Source organism: Papio anubis, chromosome X (genome assembly GCF_008728515.1).
Source record: "Papio anubis isolate 15944 chromosome X, Panubis1.0, whole genome shotgun sequence".
In the NCBI taxonomy this organism is placed as follows: domain Eukaryota; kingdom Metazoa; phylum Chordata; class Mammalia; order Primates; family Cercopithecidae; genus Papio; species Papio anubis.
This window is the reverse complement of record NC_044996.1, coordinates 4,854,454-4,868,190: the sequence shown is the minus strand read 5'-3', so window position 1 is coordinate 4,868,190 and position 13,737 is coordinate 4,854,454. Positions and strand designations below refer to the sequence as shown.

Below are 13,737 nucleotides of genomic sequence, written 5' to 3'. Positions count from 1 at the left end.
GAGAAGGAAAGTCCATTACATTTACCCATAATTTTTTCTCTTTCCATTGGTCTTTATTCCTTTCTAATGTTTAATATTCTTTCTTTTATCATTCCTTTTCTGCTTAGAGAATTTTCTTTAGATATTCTCTTAGTAGAGGCATGTTGTTGACTAATTTTGTTAGTGTCTCTTGATCTGAGAATGTCTTGATCTCCCTTTCATGTCTGAAGTGTATCTTCACTGAGTATAGGGTTCTGGGTTGACAGTTCTCTTTATTCAGCACTTGAAAAATATTATGCTACTTCCTTCTGGAATCCATGGTTTATGACCAAAATTTCACTCTCATTCAAATTATTTTTCTTCTATAGGTAAGGTATCATTTCTCTTTCACTGCATTCAAGGCTTTTCTCTTCATGTTTCAGAAATTTCATTATTACAGGTCTTGGAGTGGATTTCTTTATATTTATACTGTTTGAGGTTCACTCAGCTTCTTTAATTTCCAGATTTATGTCTTTTGTCAAATTTGGGGAGTTTTCAGCAATTATTTCTTTGAATAGTTGGGGTTTTTTTTGGTTTTTTTTGTTTTTTTTTGGTCTCATTCTCTTTCTCATCTCCTTCTGGAATTCCAGTGACATGAAAGTTAGATCTTTTGTTTGTAATCCTACATGTCCTTGAGTCTATGTTTATTTTTTTTCCAGGATATCTTCTCTGTGTTGTTCAGATAGGTCATTTCTATTGTTCTATCTTAATTCCTTCCTCTGTTTTTACCATTCTCTTCTTAATTCGATTCACTGAATTTATTTCCATTATTGTATTTTTCATTTCTAAAATTTCCATTTGGTTCTTTTTTATATGTTCTATTTCTCTGCTAAGAATTCTGATTACTTTGCTGAGACTTTCTGTATTTTTTTCATTTGCTTCCAAGCATGGTTGTAATTGTTGGTTGAAGCACTTTAATGATTACTGCTTTAAAATCCTTGTCAGGCAATTCTGACGTCTGTGTCATCTTACTGTTGGCATCTGCCGATAATATTTTCCATTCTGTTTGATATCTTACTGGTTCTTGGTATGACAAGTGCTTTGCTACTGAAACTTGGGCAGTTTGGATATTGCATTATAAGACTGGATCTTATTTAAATTTTCTGTTTTAGCTGACTTCCCCTGACACTGCTCTGGCAGGGAAGGGGGGCACCATCTTATCCTTCATTGACATCAGGGAGGGTGGAGCTCCTCATTACTGCTGGGCAGTGGTGAGAATTCCAACTCCCCACTAGGCTTTTTCTGATACTACTCTAGTGGGGATAGGGAAGGGCACCTCATTACTGCTATGTGGGTGTGGAGTCTAGGCTTCTCATTTGGCTTTTGTTGATGGAATATAATGGGACTGCATTTTCTTCCATGGTGTTTGGCTGGAGTAGAGCAGTCATTGTCTAAAAGTTTTCTGTCTTGCTAGGCTACCTCTTTCCTGGTCTTTTGGCTAGAAAGAACAGGCTTTTGTTGGGGCTTCTTTGTTAGTGCCCAATGGCATTCTGGGTTTCTGGCTTCTTCAGCTCCAAGTCTGGTATATATGAGGCAAAAACAAAATCCAGAGAACTCGCCACTGCATCATTGCTCAGGTCCCAAGGTCCCTAACCAGTATACTTTTTTCTTTCCACCTTTTAATGTCTTATTTTGTTTGTTTTATATATAACGTCCAGAGGTTTTAGTGATACTCAGTGAGAGAATGGGGAAAAGTACTTCTCCATCTTTCCAGAGGCAGAGGTTTGGACATTGAGATTTTAGAGCCTGATGCTGTACTGCCAACATGGCAGTTTGTGGGAAGGTTTATGGGAAGTAGAGCTGTCCTTATATATTAATGTCTTAGTGGAGCTCTTATTTCATGTTTACATCATGAAAAACAAAAAGAAATGAAACTTTACCTGGGTTTGCATATGTCTGCTTATCCGTCATGGAGAAGCAGCCATGATCATAGCCTGCTCAGTCAGTTTCGTGTAAATCAGTGCACCAGGGTTTCATGAGTCCCTTTCAATATCCATTGTTCCCTTCCTGTATCTGTCAGGCTTTGAACTGTTAGCTCACTTGGCTCTATCCTAACAGTGCCACAGTTGGTGGCTGCTGCTTCTGTGAACCATAAGACTTACTCTAGTGGAACTGAAGAGGCCCTAAGCCATCACTTAATTTAGCCACCATGTTTTGATATAAAGAAATTGCATCTCATAGAACAGAGGAAGCTTTCCCTGGATCCCACTGCATATCACACAAAAGCAAATCCAGACCTAGGACCCAGATACCATGCCTGTAGGCCCAGTGTTGTTTTAGTCACATGAAGCTGCTCTTCCATCCACCCCTCTGCCTTCCAGTGAACTTTGTTCTTTCCTCTGGTCAAGGACTGTCATTTTACCCCAGCCAACTGTCTCACAGAAATGCCTCTCATCCTTGGGGGTTGGGGTGCTCAATGAGGGTGGTGGGTGGGAAGAAGGGAAAAGGAATGTGGCTGACTCCACACAAACCTGTCTTCAGAGTGAAAGTCTGTGATTCACGGGGTCAATGGTCTCATCTTCATATCTGAAAGACAGTGTACTTTTTGTCTCCCTAAGCCCTGTGTCTAGGTCGTTTGGGAAACGCCTTGGAGAGTCAAGAATAAAATTGCAGGTCAAACAATGGATGACTGGAAAAGTCGGCTTGTAATCAAGAGCATGCTTCCCCATTTCGCCATGGTGGGAAATCGTCAGGAGCCCAGAAAGCTCCAGGAATCGGTCAGACAATGGGCCATGGGGGGAGGGGGGTGTTGAATGCTTCTAATCTTAAACTTGAACGTAAGATGTGTTATTGAAATTTTCTGTGCAAACTTGGTGGCAGGGGTCCAACTCAAAATATAAAGAACTCAAATGTGATCTAGAAGAGATCTAGGAGATGAGCTGATCCCACCCCTTGTAGGTTTCTAGAAGAGCTGGAAATACAGTCTAAGGCTCCATATGGACTCCCAGTCTAGTAGTGATCACTGCATTGCACTCATTCAATAAGAAAAATGAGGAAGGCTGAGGAGAGGGAAGACGAGGTTACTTTTTCTCTTAATAGAAGCCAGTCAGAATGGCAAGCACTAGATATATCGCACGAGCTTCCTAGTATGACTGAGAACAAAAAGCTAGTGAGTAGGGCACAGAGAGGGCTTCCCGTTCAACTTTCTGGCCCTGTTGTCCTTTTAAAAATTCATCTGACACACTTCTACTTTCCTCTCTGGGAACTCAGATATCATCCAAGTGTTCTGAAACTCAGGATTAGGGATTCTAGTGGTAGTTCTAGGAGCAGGAAGATGATAGAAGGGACTATGAGAGCCATTGACTAGTTTAATTTGACAATAAAAGCCGGCAACACCACCAATCTACCAAGATTAGCTCTGTTAGCAGGAATTGCAGCAAACACAATAGCTATTATCTCAGGGTATTAGGGCCACAGAGGAGTGGCTTGCTTAATCTCTGAAATTAATAGAGCAGAGAGGAAATGGCTCTTACAGAGCCGTGGGTCGGCTTCCTTCCTTTTCATAGAACTGGAAGCCCTGGGCTCTGAGGTAATGCCATTTCACATAACTAGAGGGCCTGTCTTCTCCAATTCCCAGGGCAATCCACTTTCAGCAAGTCAGCTTTCTATTTATTTTAGAATTGTGATATGTGCACAGATGTGGAAGGAGGCGATTGAAATCTTGTTTTCTCTTTGTTTCCTCATTGTCAACCACCAACAGTGTATTGAGAATGTGCTATCAAGTTGAGCATGTAGACATTTACAAAACTGTTTACGGCAGTCACCAGTTCTCACAGAGATTGCAATCAGGTGGGATGGCAGAGATAGAGACATTACTTGACCAGCAGACTGTCCAAATTTCCAGGCCTTAGGCCTCTTCTAGAAAGAAATCTCTAACCTCCATTCTAATTACCGTTTATATTTCATGCTTCTCTCTTATGATCAACAATTGAGTCAGTAAAGAAAAACCTAATAATGCTCCCAGAGTCCATGATCAGTTTTAGCATGACTTTAAATTTCTCTTTTGTTTCCCACTTGTTTCCATTCACTTGAGCCAAACTGTAGGAGAAAAGGTTGATGGACTGTGGATGCAGGGGTCCTCTTCCCCTTCTCCCCAACTCCTCCAGCACTCTTAAAAAGTGTGACCAGTAAGTAACTGCTTTGGTTTTGATCAGTGCACAGTTGAATGCACAGATTCCAGTGGGGGCTGTCCTTAGAATAGGTCCTTGGAGTGGCCATCTGTGCGTTTACTCTGGAGAAGTTGTCATTGCTTACCTCATTTCCGGGCTTGGCTTCTCTTTGCAGATGGCCTTTAGAGCCCTTTGTAAACTTTGCCAAAAATTCACATTCATTACTCTAGAGTCACACTTTGGACTTGATCAAGATCAGCCTTCTGCCTCCTCTATGCCACACCTCATTCTCTGAAAGAGTTCCCTGTTGGGTTCTGAGTGGCTTGACTCTTTCTAAAACTTCAAGCTGTCCTAGACCAAGAATTCACCCCAGTTGAGGAGATCAAAGAATTTTAAAAATTTGTCTTAGGCTCCAAAAGCAACTCTCTCAGATGGTCTTCTTCACAGTTGAAACAGCATTGGATGACACTGAGAGAGCCCACTCCTTTGACTGGACATGACAGGTGCTGCTGTACGGTATCCTTGTAGTCTCAGAAAGGTACCCAGTGCTAATATGAAACTGCTGCACACACTGAGGATCTCAGCATCTGGGTGCTTGTGGACTGAGGTTAACCAAATAAAAGCAGAATGGCCTGTGAGTCCGCCAAGAAACCTGCTGTCCAAACAAGTTACTATAAGGCCTGGAAGGTGAGTGGCCGAAGCAGGTCCTTTGCAAGAGCTGGGCTTGCATTTCCAGGGTGTAGCCTTAGCTGGATCTCAGATGTTTCCCTTGTTTGTTCTCCTTCTGACACTTCATAACAGCCAGGGATGACACCCTGAACCCTAGTCCCAGGAAACCCTGTGCATCTGGAAGCATATTTCTTGCACCACTCTCCCTCATCCTAAAAGCATCGCTAAGAGAGATTTGCTTCAGGCATTCAGCTTGACTGGTTCTCTTGTTCTTTCCCAGAAAACAAACAAACAAACAAAAAACATGTTTCAAATCAATCTTAAAATAAACGGATACCAGTCCCAGAGGAGAGTTCTCTTTAAGCAGTCCTTGAATTTACATGGAAATAATTGTGAGCTCCCTTGAAGGAAAACGCGCATCTCACGTAACAGTTGTTCTTGGCCTAAGACTAGGGCTCAGAACACCAGGGTTTTAGTCTTGCAGCTACTCCTCACTAGCTATGAGGCTTTGTTCATCCTTTGCCCTCCCTGAGAACAAAGTTCAAATGAACCAAAAGTAAGAATAACCACCTTTAATTCAGCATTGACTAGGTGCTAGGCACTTTACTAAGCATTCGTGGGGCATTATCTCCTGTAATCCTCATGATAACGCTGGGAAGAAGAAGCTATTATCATCTCCAGGAAACTGAGACTCAGAGAGGTTAAGCAATTTGACCAAAGTCACAGATAGAAGAAAGTGACAAACTCAGAAACCAGTGTCATCACCACTATACTCTAATGCATATTGAAAACTACAAAACGCTGAATACATATCAGGCAGGGGCCATCACCATAAGAAATCTCAGTAATGCAAGTACCTTTTCAGCATCTGTTCATTCATTTAATAGTGTGACTGCTTAATGACTCTGGCGATCTGGGGAACAGAAGAGTTTGACTTTTTGAACATTTGAGACTCAGTGTGCATGTCACATGCCATCTCTGTCTCAGTCTACACCTCACCGTAAGTGGCAGTTTCCTCCAGCTCGGAGCAGGCACCTATTCCCTTCATAAGGCAGCTCCTAGACAAAACGGGGGTGTGAAGGACATGAACTGTTCAGTTGGAGGAGGAAGGGGACACAGTGCTCTTTGCACATCTTCTGTGTTCAGCCATTTAATGTTAAGAAGCGATTCACTCTACAGACTACAATGGGATGCCGTGCCCAGTATTTCTTCTGAGCTTCCCAACCAGTCAGTGGTTGGGCAGGGTTGGGGGATTATTATTATTCTCCTTCTTTATGGATAAAGAGAATAAAGTCTGAGAAATTCAGTGACTTTCAGAAGGATGGCCATCCAGAAGGTGGGGCGCTACGTCAAGGGTCCTCATCTGGATGGCTCCAAGTGCAGTGTGCTTTCAGTCTACAATATGGCGAAAAACAACCCCTCAGCCCACATCTTTCTCACCTCTAAATGCAAGTGGGGCTGAAGAAAGGGGAGAGAGGAGCCCTTAGTATAACAGGGTATGTGGACATTTGGATGGCTACAAAAGTACTGGCCCCATTCTGTCAGTCATTTTTCTTTAGACCGGTGACCTTAGGCATACCCAGTAGGAGGAGCTCTAGTCACCTCCTCCCTTGGTGTGTATGTGATGGGGTTCAAGATTTGTGCCCATCAGCTTTGGAGGCATATACTTCTTGCAAAAAAAAAAGTGCTGGACTCAGGAAGGAGACCTCAGACTTGATCCAGGGTTGGAGCAAGCTCTTTGTGAGACTTTGAGCAGGTTTCTTTCTTCTTGAGGTCAGAGGGCATAGGTATGAGCTCTAAGGGCTTGTTTATCTCTGGCCTCCTGCTACGTTTCCAGGGTCCCTTCTCTGTGCCCAGCCCTGTGCTAGATCTTGAGCCCCAGGAATTCATAGTCTAGGGGCAAATTATTCCCAGGCTTCCTCCACTGGGAACAAATCTATCTTACTCTGTAGTTCTTGGTGAAACCTGGAGGCAAGTGGTTGAGCGTCTCTCTTGTGCAAGGTACTTTGTGCACATTAGCTCATTTGCTTCTGTGTCACAGAGATTGATATTTCCACTTCCCCAGGGTGGAGACTGAGAATCAGAAAGGATGGAGACTTTCCCAATGTCACACAGGCAGGAAGTTGTAAATTCAGATCTCAAACTCAGGTGCCCTGCCTCCAAAGCTCTTCCTACCCTGATGCTTTCCCCTCCCAGATTAGAAGCTCAGGTATCTCCGGGGCCTTCTGCAGGCCAGGCACTGTTCTCATTGCCTTTCATTCCAGTGGCAGAGACAGCCCATAAACAGGTAAAGAGTAGAAGCACATTTACTTCATTCTGGTAGCTCTCTGGGACCTTCTGACTGACCAGCATTGTCCACTGCCAAGCCTGGCAGAAAGCTAGGCTGCTTTAAAACCCCATGCAGGGGCAGTCAGCTGGGAACAGTGAGCTGTCGAAACAGCTCCCTTAGAAGCCTCAAGAGAAAACCCAGATTCAGAGGTTTGAGTCTTTGCCAGCATCCCCTACTTCATGCAGGCTGAAGGCACGGCACAGGTGCAAATCTGGCCCCAAGAGAGGGGAGCTCATGTGTATGGGCCCCCTTCCAAGACCCAGGTGATCTCAGGGGTCAGTTAATCTAGAGGCAACTGTCCCTGCCATTTACTGAGAACTTGCGTGAGCCTCTGGGCTTCAATCTGCACATCAGTAAAGTAGGGTTAATAACTCTGCTCTTTGCCTGCGTCAGGGTTTCTGGGATGGTGATGAACAAGGTATGGTTGTGCATGTGTTCCAAACCACACAGGGCATGGTCCTAAACCACACACTGCCGTGAGCACATTTTTTTTTTAATGATCAGAGGTTGGCATTGGCTCAGAGGATTTTTGCCATCAGAAGGGTAATGGGAAATGTGTGTCCTGACCCCTGAGGATCCCACAGTCTCATCAGCAGCTCCACTGCACTGAGGAGACCTGAATCTGTAATGTAGCTGTGAGCATTCTAGGTCAAGGGCTGCAGTGTGTATGTGCCTTTCTACTTTGGGGATCCTCCCCGTGGAGCACGTAGCTGTTCGCTCCCTTTGCTCCCTCCTCCTTCTCCTGCAGTAAGGGCTCTTTCCTGTTCCAGACACCCAACTGGGGCGAGAAGCCAGGCAGAGGCCTTGCCTTCACACAGACCTTTTTCGCAAGAACTGAGCACTGCTCAGCTTGCAGGACACCACTGGGCTTGGCATCTGGGTCCTGCCTGGGTAGCCTGGCTCGGCAAACCAGTGACCTGCAAATCACAGTCTCTTTGAAGGGAGGGTGTTGTTGAGGGGAGCTCCATTTTTCAGCTGGCTTATGCAGGCACCTGGGAGCATGACACTGCCTATTTCTGAAATTTTAGGAGCCCATGCTGGCCTCAACTGCATTCCTGCCTAGCTCTTTCCCACAGTTTCCTTGACAAAAGGCCCAAGGTAACAGGTTTCTGGAGGTGGAACTGCCCCAGGAAGGAGAGGGATGCTGTTGAACTCCAGGACAGAGTTGAGGCTCAGAAGTGTGCACATTTCTAGGGAGTATGCAGACCCGGGGGCCAGCCCTGTGGGTGTGGGCCTGGGGTTCCTCAAACTCTGGGCTGGCCTGTGTAGGCTGAGGCCTCTTGCTTTTACTGAGAATCCACAGCTGAAAAGCCCAGTGTTTCCCTTTTTACAGATAGATATTTGGATTATAAGCTACCCCTGGGGTGCTGCATTCCAGCTTCTAAGATTTGGGCAACAAATTTTGATTTCCACAGTTGATATAGAATAATTTGTTGGAAACCTTCCTCCTCCCCTTTTACTTTTCCTTTCCCTCCCCTTCCTTCCTGCCTTTCCCTTCTCCTCCTCGTCTCCCTCCTCCCTTCTCACCAGATCTCCAACCCTAAAATTCCAAAGTTAGAAAGGCAAGCATCAGCCACAGGGAAGTGGATTTGACCACTGGGCACTCAAACCCAAGGCCCAGGCATGTCTCTGTTGTCATTGCCTCCCTCTCTCTTGCTCCGGGCCTCCTCAGCACAGGCCTGTCTTTGTCTGCCTCCCTCCAGTGCTGCAGGTTTCCATCACCCTCTCGAGTCCCCATCCTGAGGCAGGGCTGGCATAGGTGCTCACTTGCTCAATCACTGCCCTGACCCTGAGAGCTCCTGCTTCTATGTCCCTGGAGCTGTGGCTCAGTAGATGGCACATAGTAAATGCTCAATAAGATGCAGCTGCTGTTCATCTTGGCCAGAAGTCCCTTAGAAATCATGTAGGCCACCCACATTGCTGGACACAAGAGAAGGCCAGTGTCATACAGAGGGGAAGGGATGCATCTAAAAGTCGTTGTCTCTAGGCCTTACATAGGAAATGGGAAGAGAACAGAGTTATTTGCAGAGTACCATTTTCTCCAGTAGTTCATTCACATCTGCAGATGCCAGCTGAGCCCTGTCACGAGGCTTTGGGGTTACCAAGATGAATAGGAAACTACCTGGCCTTCACAGAGTTACGTGATGGAGGTGGGAAATGCATAGACCTAACATGGCAGCCTCAAGGTTGGCCATAGCACCTAGGATGGGGATGGAAGGGGTAGAAGGTGAGACTGTGTTATCATAGAGATCCTTGAGGGCCTGAGGGTGGAGGGTGTGCTTTAATCCACTAGCCCATGCAAATTGTTCAACAATGTACAACACTATAACGGCAAGGCCCAAGGGAATTCTGGAGGGGATGATGTTTCTCTCCTCTCGTTGGAAGCTTCAGAGCACCTGAGAACAGGTGCACAATGAGAAGTTAAACAACTTTTGGGACTGCTGGATCACTTGCACGGTTTGGAAATGGTCATTCTGCTTGCACTATGGAAGAAATCTTTACGTTTTTCTGCTTCAGAAAGGTTGCCCACCCACTCTCTTGCGAACAATGGGCCTACATGGCCCCCTGCAGTGTGAGGAGGGCAACTTGGAAAGAACTTATTTCCTTCCAAGAAGATGCTCAGTTCATGCTCTAGGTCAGAGGTTGGCAAACTACAGCCTGTGAGCTAAATCCAGCCCACAGGCTGTTTTGTAAATAAACTTTTATTAGCACACAGTCACGCCCAGTTATTAACATATTGTCTACTACACAGGGCTTCAACAGAGACCACATGGCCTGCAAAGCCTAAGATATTTACTACCTGGGCTATCACAGAAGAAGTTTGCCAACACTTGGTCTGTATCACTGGGCATATGGTTCATTTGTTTACCCTAATAAATGGTACTCATTTCAGGTAGAATTACAGGCCCTCATGCGGCCACGTGTTTAGCTTCCCTTCCTGTGCCAAAGCTGGCCCCAACTCCACACTCCCAATTCCACCCTTCTCAAAAGTTTTTGCCCCTAAAACTGTCCCTTTTCCTTCCATTTCTCCTTCCATCAGCATCCAGAGAGATCTTTTTCAAAAAGACGAAGCCAATCCTTCCTCTGCTTAAGCCCCCCGATGGCTTCCCTACAAACAAAATACAATCCAACCTACTTCCCATAGCCTGCAAGACCCTCTGCAAACTCACGACTACTTCCCTGGTGCATTGTGTGACAGGCACACTGGCTGCCTGCCCGTCACTGGAACAGTCCAAAAGCCGCACCCCAGAGCCTTCCCACTTGCTGCCCTCTTGCCTGGAGTGCTCTGCCCCTAGTCCTTCTCCTGGCCTGCTCGGAGCCACCAGCCATTCTATCACATCACTATTTTTTATATCACATCACTATTTTTTCAGTCTTTGAAAGAATACTGCATATACTCTTATCTTGTTCTTGTTGTTCACTTATCGTTTGTCCCACTAGAATTCCAGCTCCTTCTCTCTGGTTCCCCACTTCTCTCCCTGGCCTGTGCTCATTCTCATGGAGGTGTCTGTTCTGGGCCCCCTAGGCAGCCCTGCCTGCCCTTTACTGTCAGATGCCTTCATCTCTGTGGGGTAGGGGAGCCCAGTGCCACTCTGTAGGTGCTTCTTTTCCTATAATAAGCTTCAGGCCCTAAAGTTGTCTAGCATTAGGGCTGCCCATGTGATGCTGTCAGCAAAACTAAACATTTTCTTGCCTCTTTTCCTCCCTCAAGTCAAGCCCTTAGAGTTTAAAACAATGAACTTGGCCTACATAAAATACCTCCAGGAAGTCAGTCCTCAAACACCAACTCCCAACATCTGCTTTGTGAATATATGGCTTCAAACAGCTAAGTGTACAGTATCTAACTGCTGTCCATCCTTTTGTGTTTTTTAGCCACATGACATCTAAGGAACTTAGAAAATGCCTTGCCCTTTCCTGTAGTTAAATTTGACATAAAATTACTTTATTGGCAGCATATTAACAAACAAAAATCTCCTGTGTTTTTCCCGGTAATTCAGTTTCAGTTTTCCAGGTAAGAAAAAGATAATTATGAATGACTATGAGGAGACAGATTGTTTTGAGGTTTCCGTTAATAACACATTCAGAGTGAACCTTCTTCCTCTGTCCCAGTCAGTGGTGTGCTGATGACAGAGTGGTACAACCAGAATGAAATATACTGTGGGAACTCACCCTGATCCCAACACCCTCATCAACACCATCACCACCATCACTATTGCTACCAGCACCACCACCACCACCCTCACTTACACCACCGCGACCTTCACCACCACTACCCTCACCTTTACTACCACCGCCACCCTTTAAATCAACACCATTACCACCATCACCATTGCTACCACCATCCCACCATCCCAGTTGCCACTACCACATCCACCACCATTACCACCACCACCATCGTCACTACCACCATTACCTCTGTCATTACTACCTCCATCACCTCTACCATTACCATGATTACTATCACCATCCCTTCTATCACCACCACCCTACCACTTCTCTCTCTCTATCTCTCTCATGTACATGCACATGGTTAAATGACACTTTTCATGATGCAATCATAGACACTGTCCACATACAGTAAAATAAGTACGTGTTTTTAAATTGTCAGTATTTTCAATACAGAACCTACTCTTGTTGCTATGTGCTTTGGGACTGTGGAACATCAACATGTGTCTATGGCCAAAATTGAATTAGGATTCATAAGAAAGGGCTATATCTCCAAATGCGCACTTTTAAAAAAGATAAGTTTGCATGAGGGATCTTTCACTTCATAAAAGGATATACTGAGGATTTCCTTTCAGTGACAAATTTTTGCTGCATTTTATTATGATTTGGTTTACAAAAGTTAGCCTTTCACACAGCTGTTCAGGAGCGCAGCCAATGACTAAAGGCAGATCTGCCTTGAATAGCAAATGCTGCTGAGTAAACCATGTTACAGGCTATTTTAGGACCACAAAGAATGTGTTTGCATTTTCAAGAGTAGAAAGAGAGATCATATTTATTTGGTATCTACACTATGCCACACACTATGCTATACATTGCTAAGCTCATGCAATCCTTACAAGAAATTTACGAAGGCTTTACTTTCCCCATTTTGTAGGTAAGAAAACAGGCTCATGGAGGGAAAAATGACTTGCCCAAGGTGACCACCAATTAGAGACAAAATTTAAACAGACCATGAGGGCTCAGGGCTTACCTCAAGCCCTCTAATCACCCTACACTGCTAAGTTCTTCTATCAGAATTTGTCGTGCAGAAGGTCTTCTTCTTCTTCTTCTTCTTCTTCTTCCTCTTCTTCTTCTTCTTCTTCTTCTTCTTCTTCTTCTTCTTCTTCTTCCTCTTCTTCTTCTTCCTCTTCTTCTGTTTGTATAATCAAATTATCCATTTGCCTACAAAGCCTATAATGTGCAAGGAGTGTGCAGTGGTCCAGTCAGTGTACCCTGACACTTGAGAGCTCATTAAGGGCCCAGTAGGATCAGCAAATTCTCAGCAGCCAAGCTACCCTAATGTATATCATAAAACTACAATAGGAGATTTCTTCTCTGAGGTCACTGCTACCTGGCACTATCCTGTGATGTACAGTTTGGAAAACCTTGGGTCAAATACAACAGTCCCTACAGGCAAGTCAAAATGTTGTCGTTGAAACTAAAAGTGATTTTTTATCCTCAGTGTAAGTGTGAAGAGCTGACATGATCTGCCTTTCTTTTAGCACCCCAGAATTACCTCTGGGTTCATTCAGGGAAGGCTGACTTACTGCTGAGGTGTCCACACATCCACCACTATACATGCCTGGGGTTCTTGGGGTTCTGCTACCTGGGCTGAACTCTGGACCCCTGAGTGCCAAACTCTGCTCTGCCACTATCTATATGACTTTTAGTAAGCCACCTGCAACTCATTTGCCTCAGTTTACCCATGTGTAACAAGGACCCTGAGCAAAGCACTGCCTACCTCCTAGGATTCTTGTTAGAATCAAAGGATGATGAAAGAGAAAGTGCACTGTCCACTGAAAGGGCCTGGGATATTATAAAGGCCTGTAGTTGGTAACACCAAGACTTGGACCTGAAGGTCTAGAAAAGCGCAACATCCTGAGAGTCTATATGGATCCCTTTAGCCTACTGTGAGTGCATGAACATGATATACCCCCCCCCCATACAGCCCTAAAAAGTCTTTGCTACTAGAAGCTGCATCCTGTATGTGTATAAAAATGCAGAACCAACCTGCCAGGTACACACCCCTTGCACAGGCAGTCTCTGCTGAGTTGTTGTGCAGATACGCCTCTTGCTGATTCTGGCCATATTGTTCCCAAAGATGGATCTAGAGGGATTTCCCGCATGGCTGAATAGATGGGGGAGCATATGATGAGCTCACCTTTTCAGGGTTCTAGATATAGAGCTGAGCCGGAGGGGCTGGGAGGCAGAAGAGTGGGTGCAGCAGAGTAGGCTTGCGGAAGACAAAGCCTTCAGAAAAGTTTCTTGCCCGAGGCAAATGCAGTCCATGCTAGAAGGCACATTCCCAGCCAGGAAGAGAGTGCAACGTCCTTTCCAGCTCAAATGGCAGTGACCAGTGGGTCTCCCCAAACTCTGTCATAGGATATTAGGGCTTTACCAAGCACT

The 13,737-nt window shown here is 45.1% G+C and overlaps 1 protein-coding gene across 6 annotated transcripts in view; it reads left to right on the top strand.

Annotated features, from left to right (window-relative positions):
• MAMLD1 (mastermind like domain containing 1) overlaps nt 1-13,737 on the top strand; it is a 144,014-nt gene that overhangs the window by 72,562 nt on the left and 57,715 nt on the right. For all 6 annotated transcript variants that reach the window (XM_031661026.1, XM_031661025.1, XM_031661030.1 and 3 more), the window contains exon 3: nt 2,577-2,735. In XM_031661026.1, coding sequence (XP_031516886.1) covers nt 2,640-2,735 — 96 coding nt within the window. In that variant the 5' untranslated portion in view covers nt 2,577-2,639. The remainder of the gene's footprint in view (nt 1-2,576; nt 2,736-13,737) is intronic.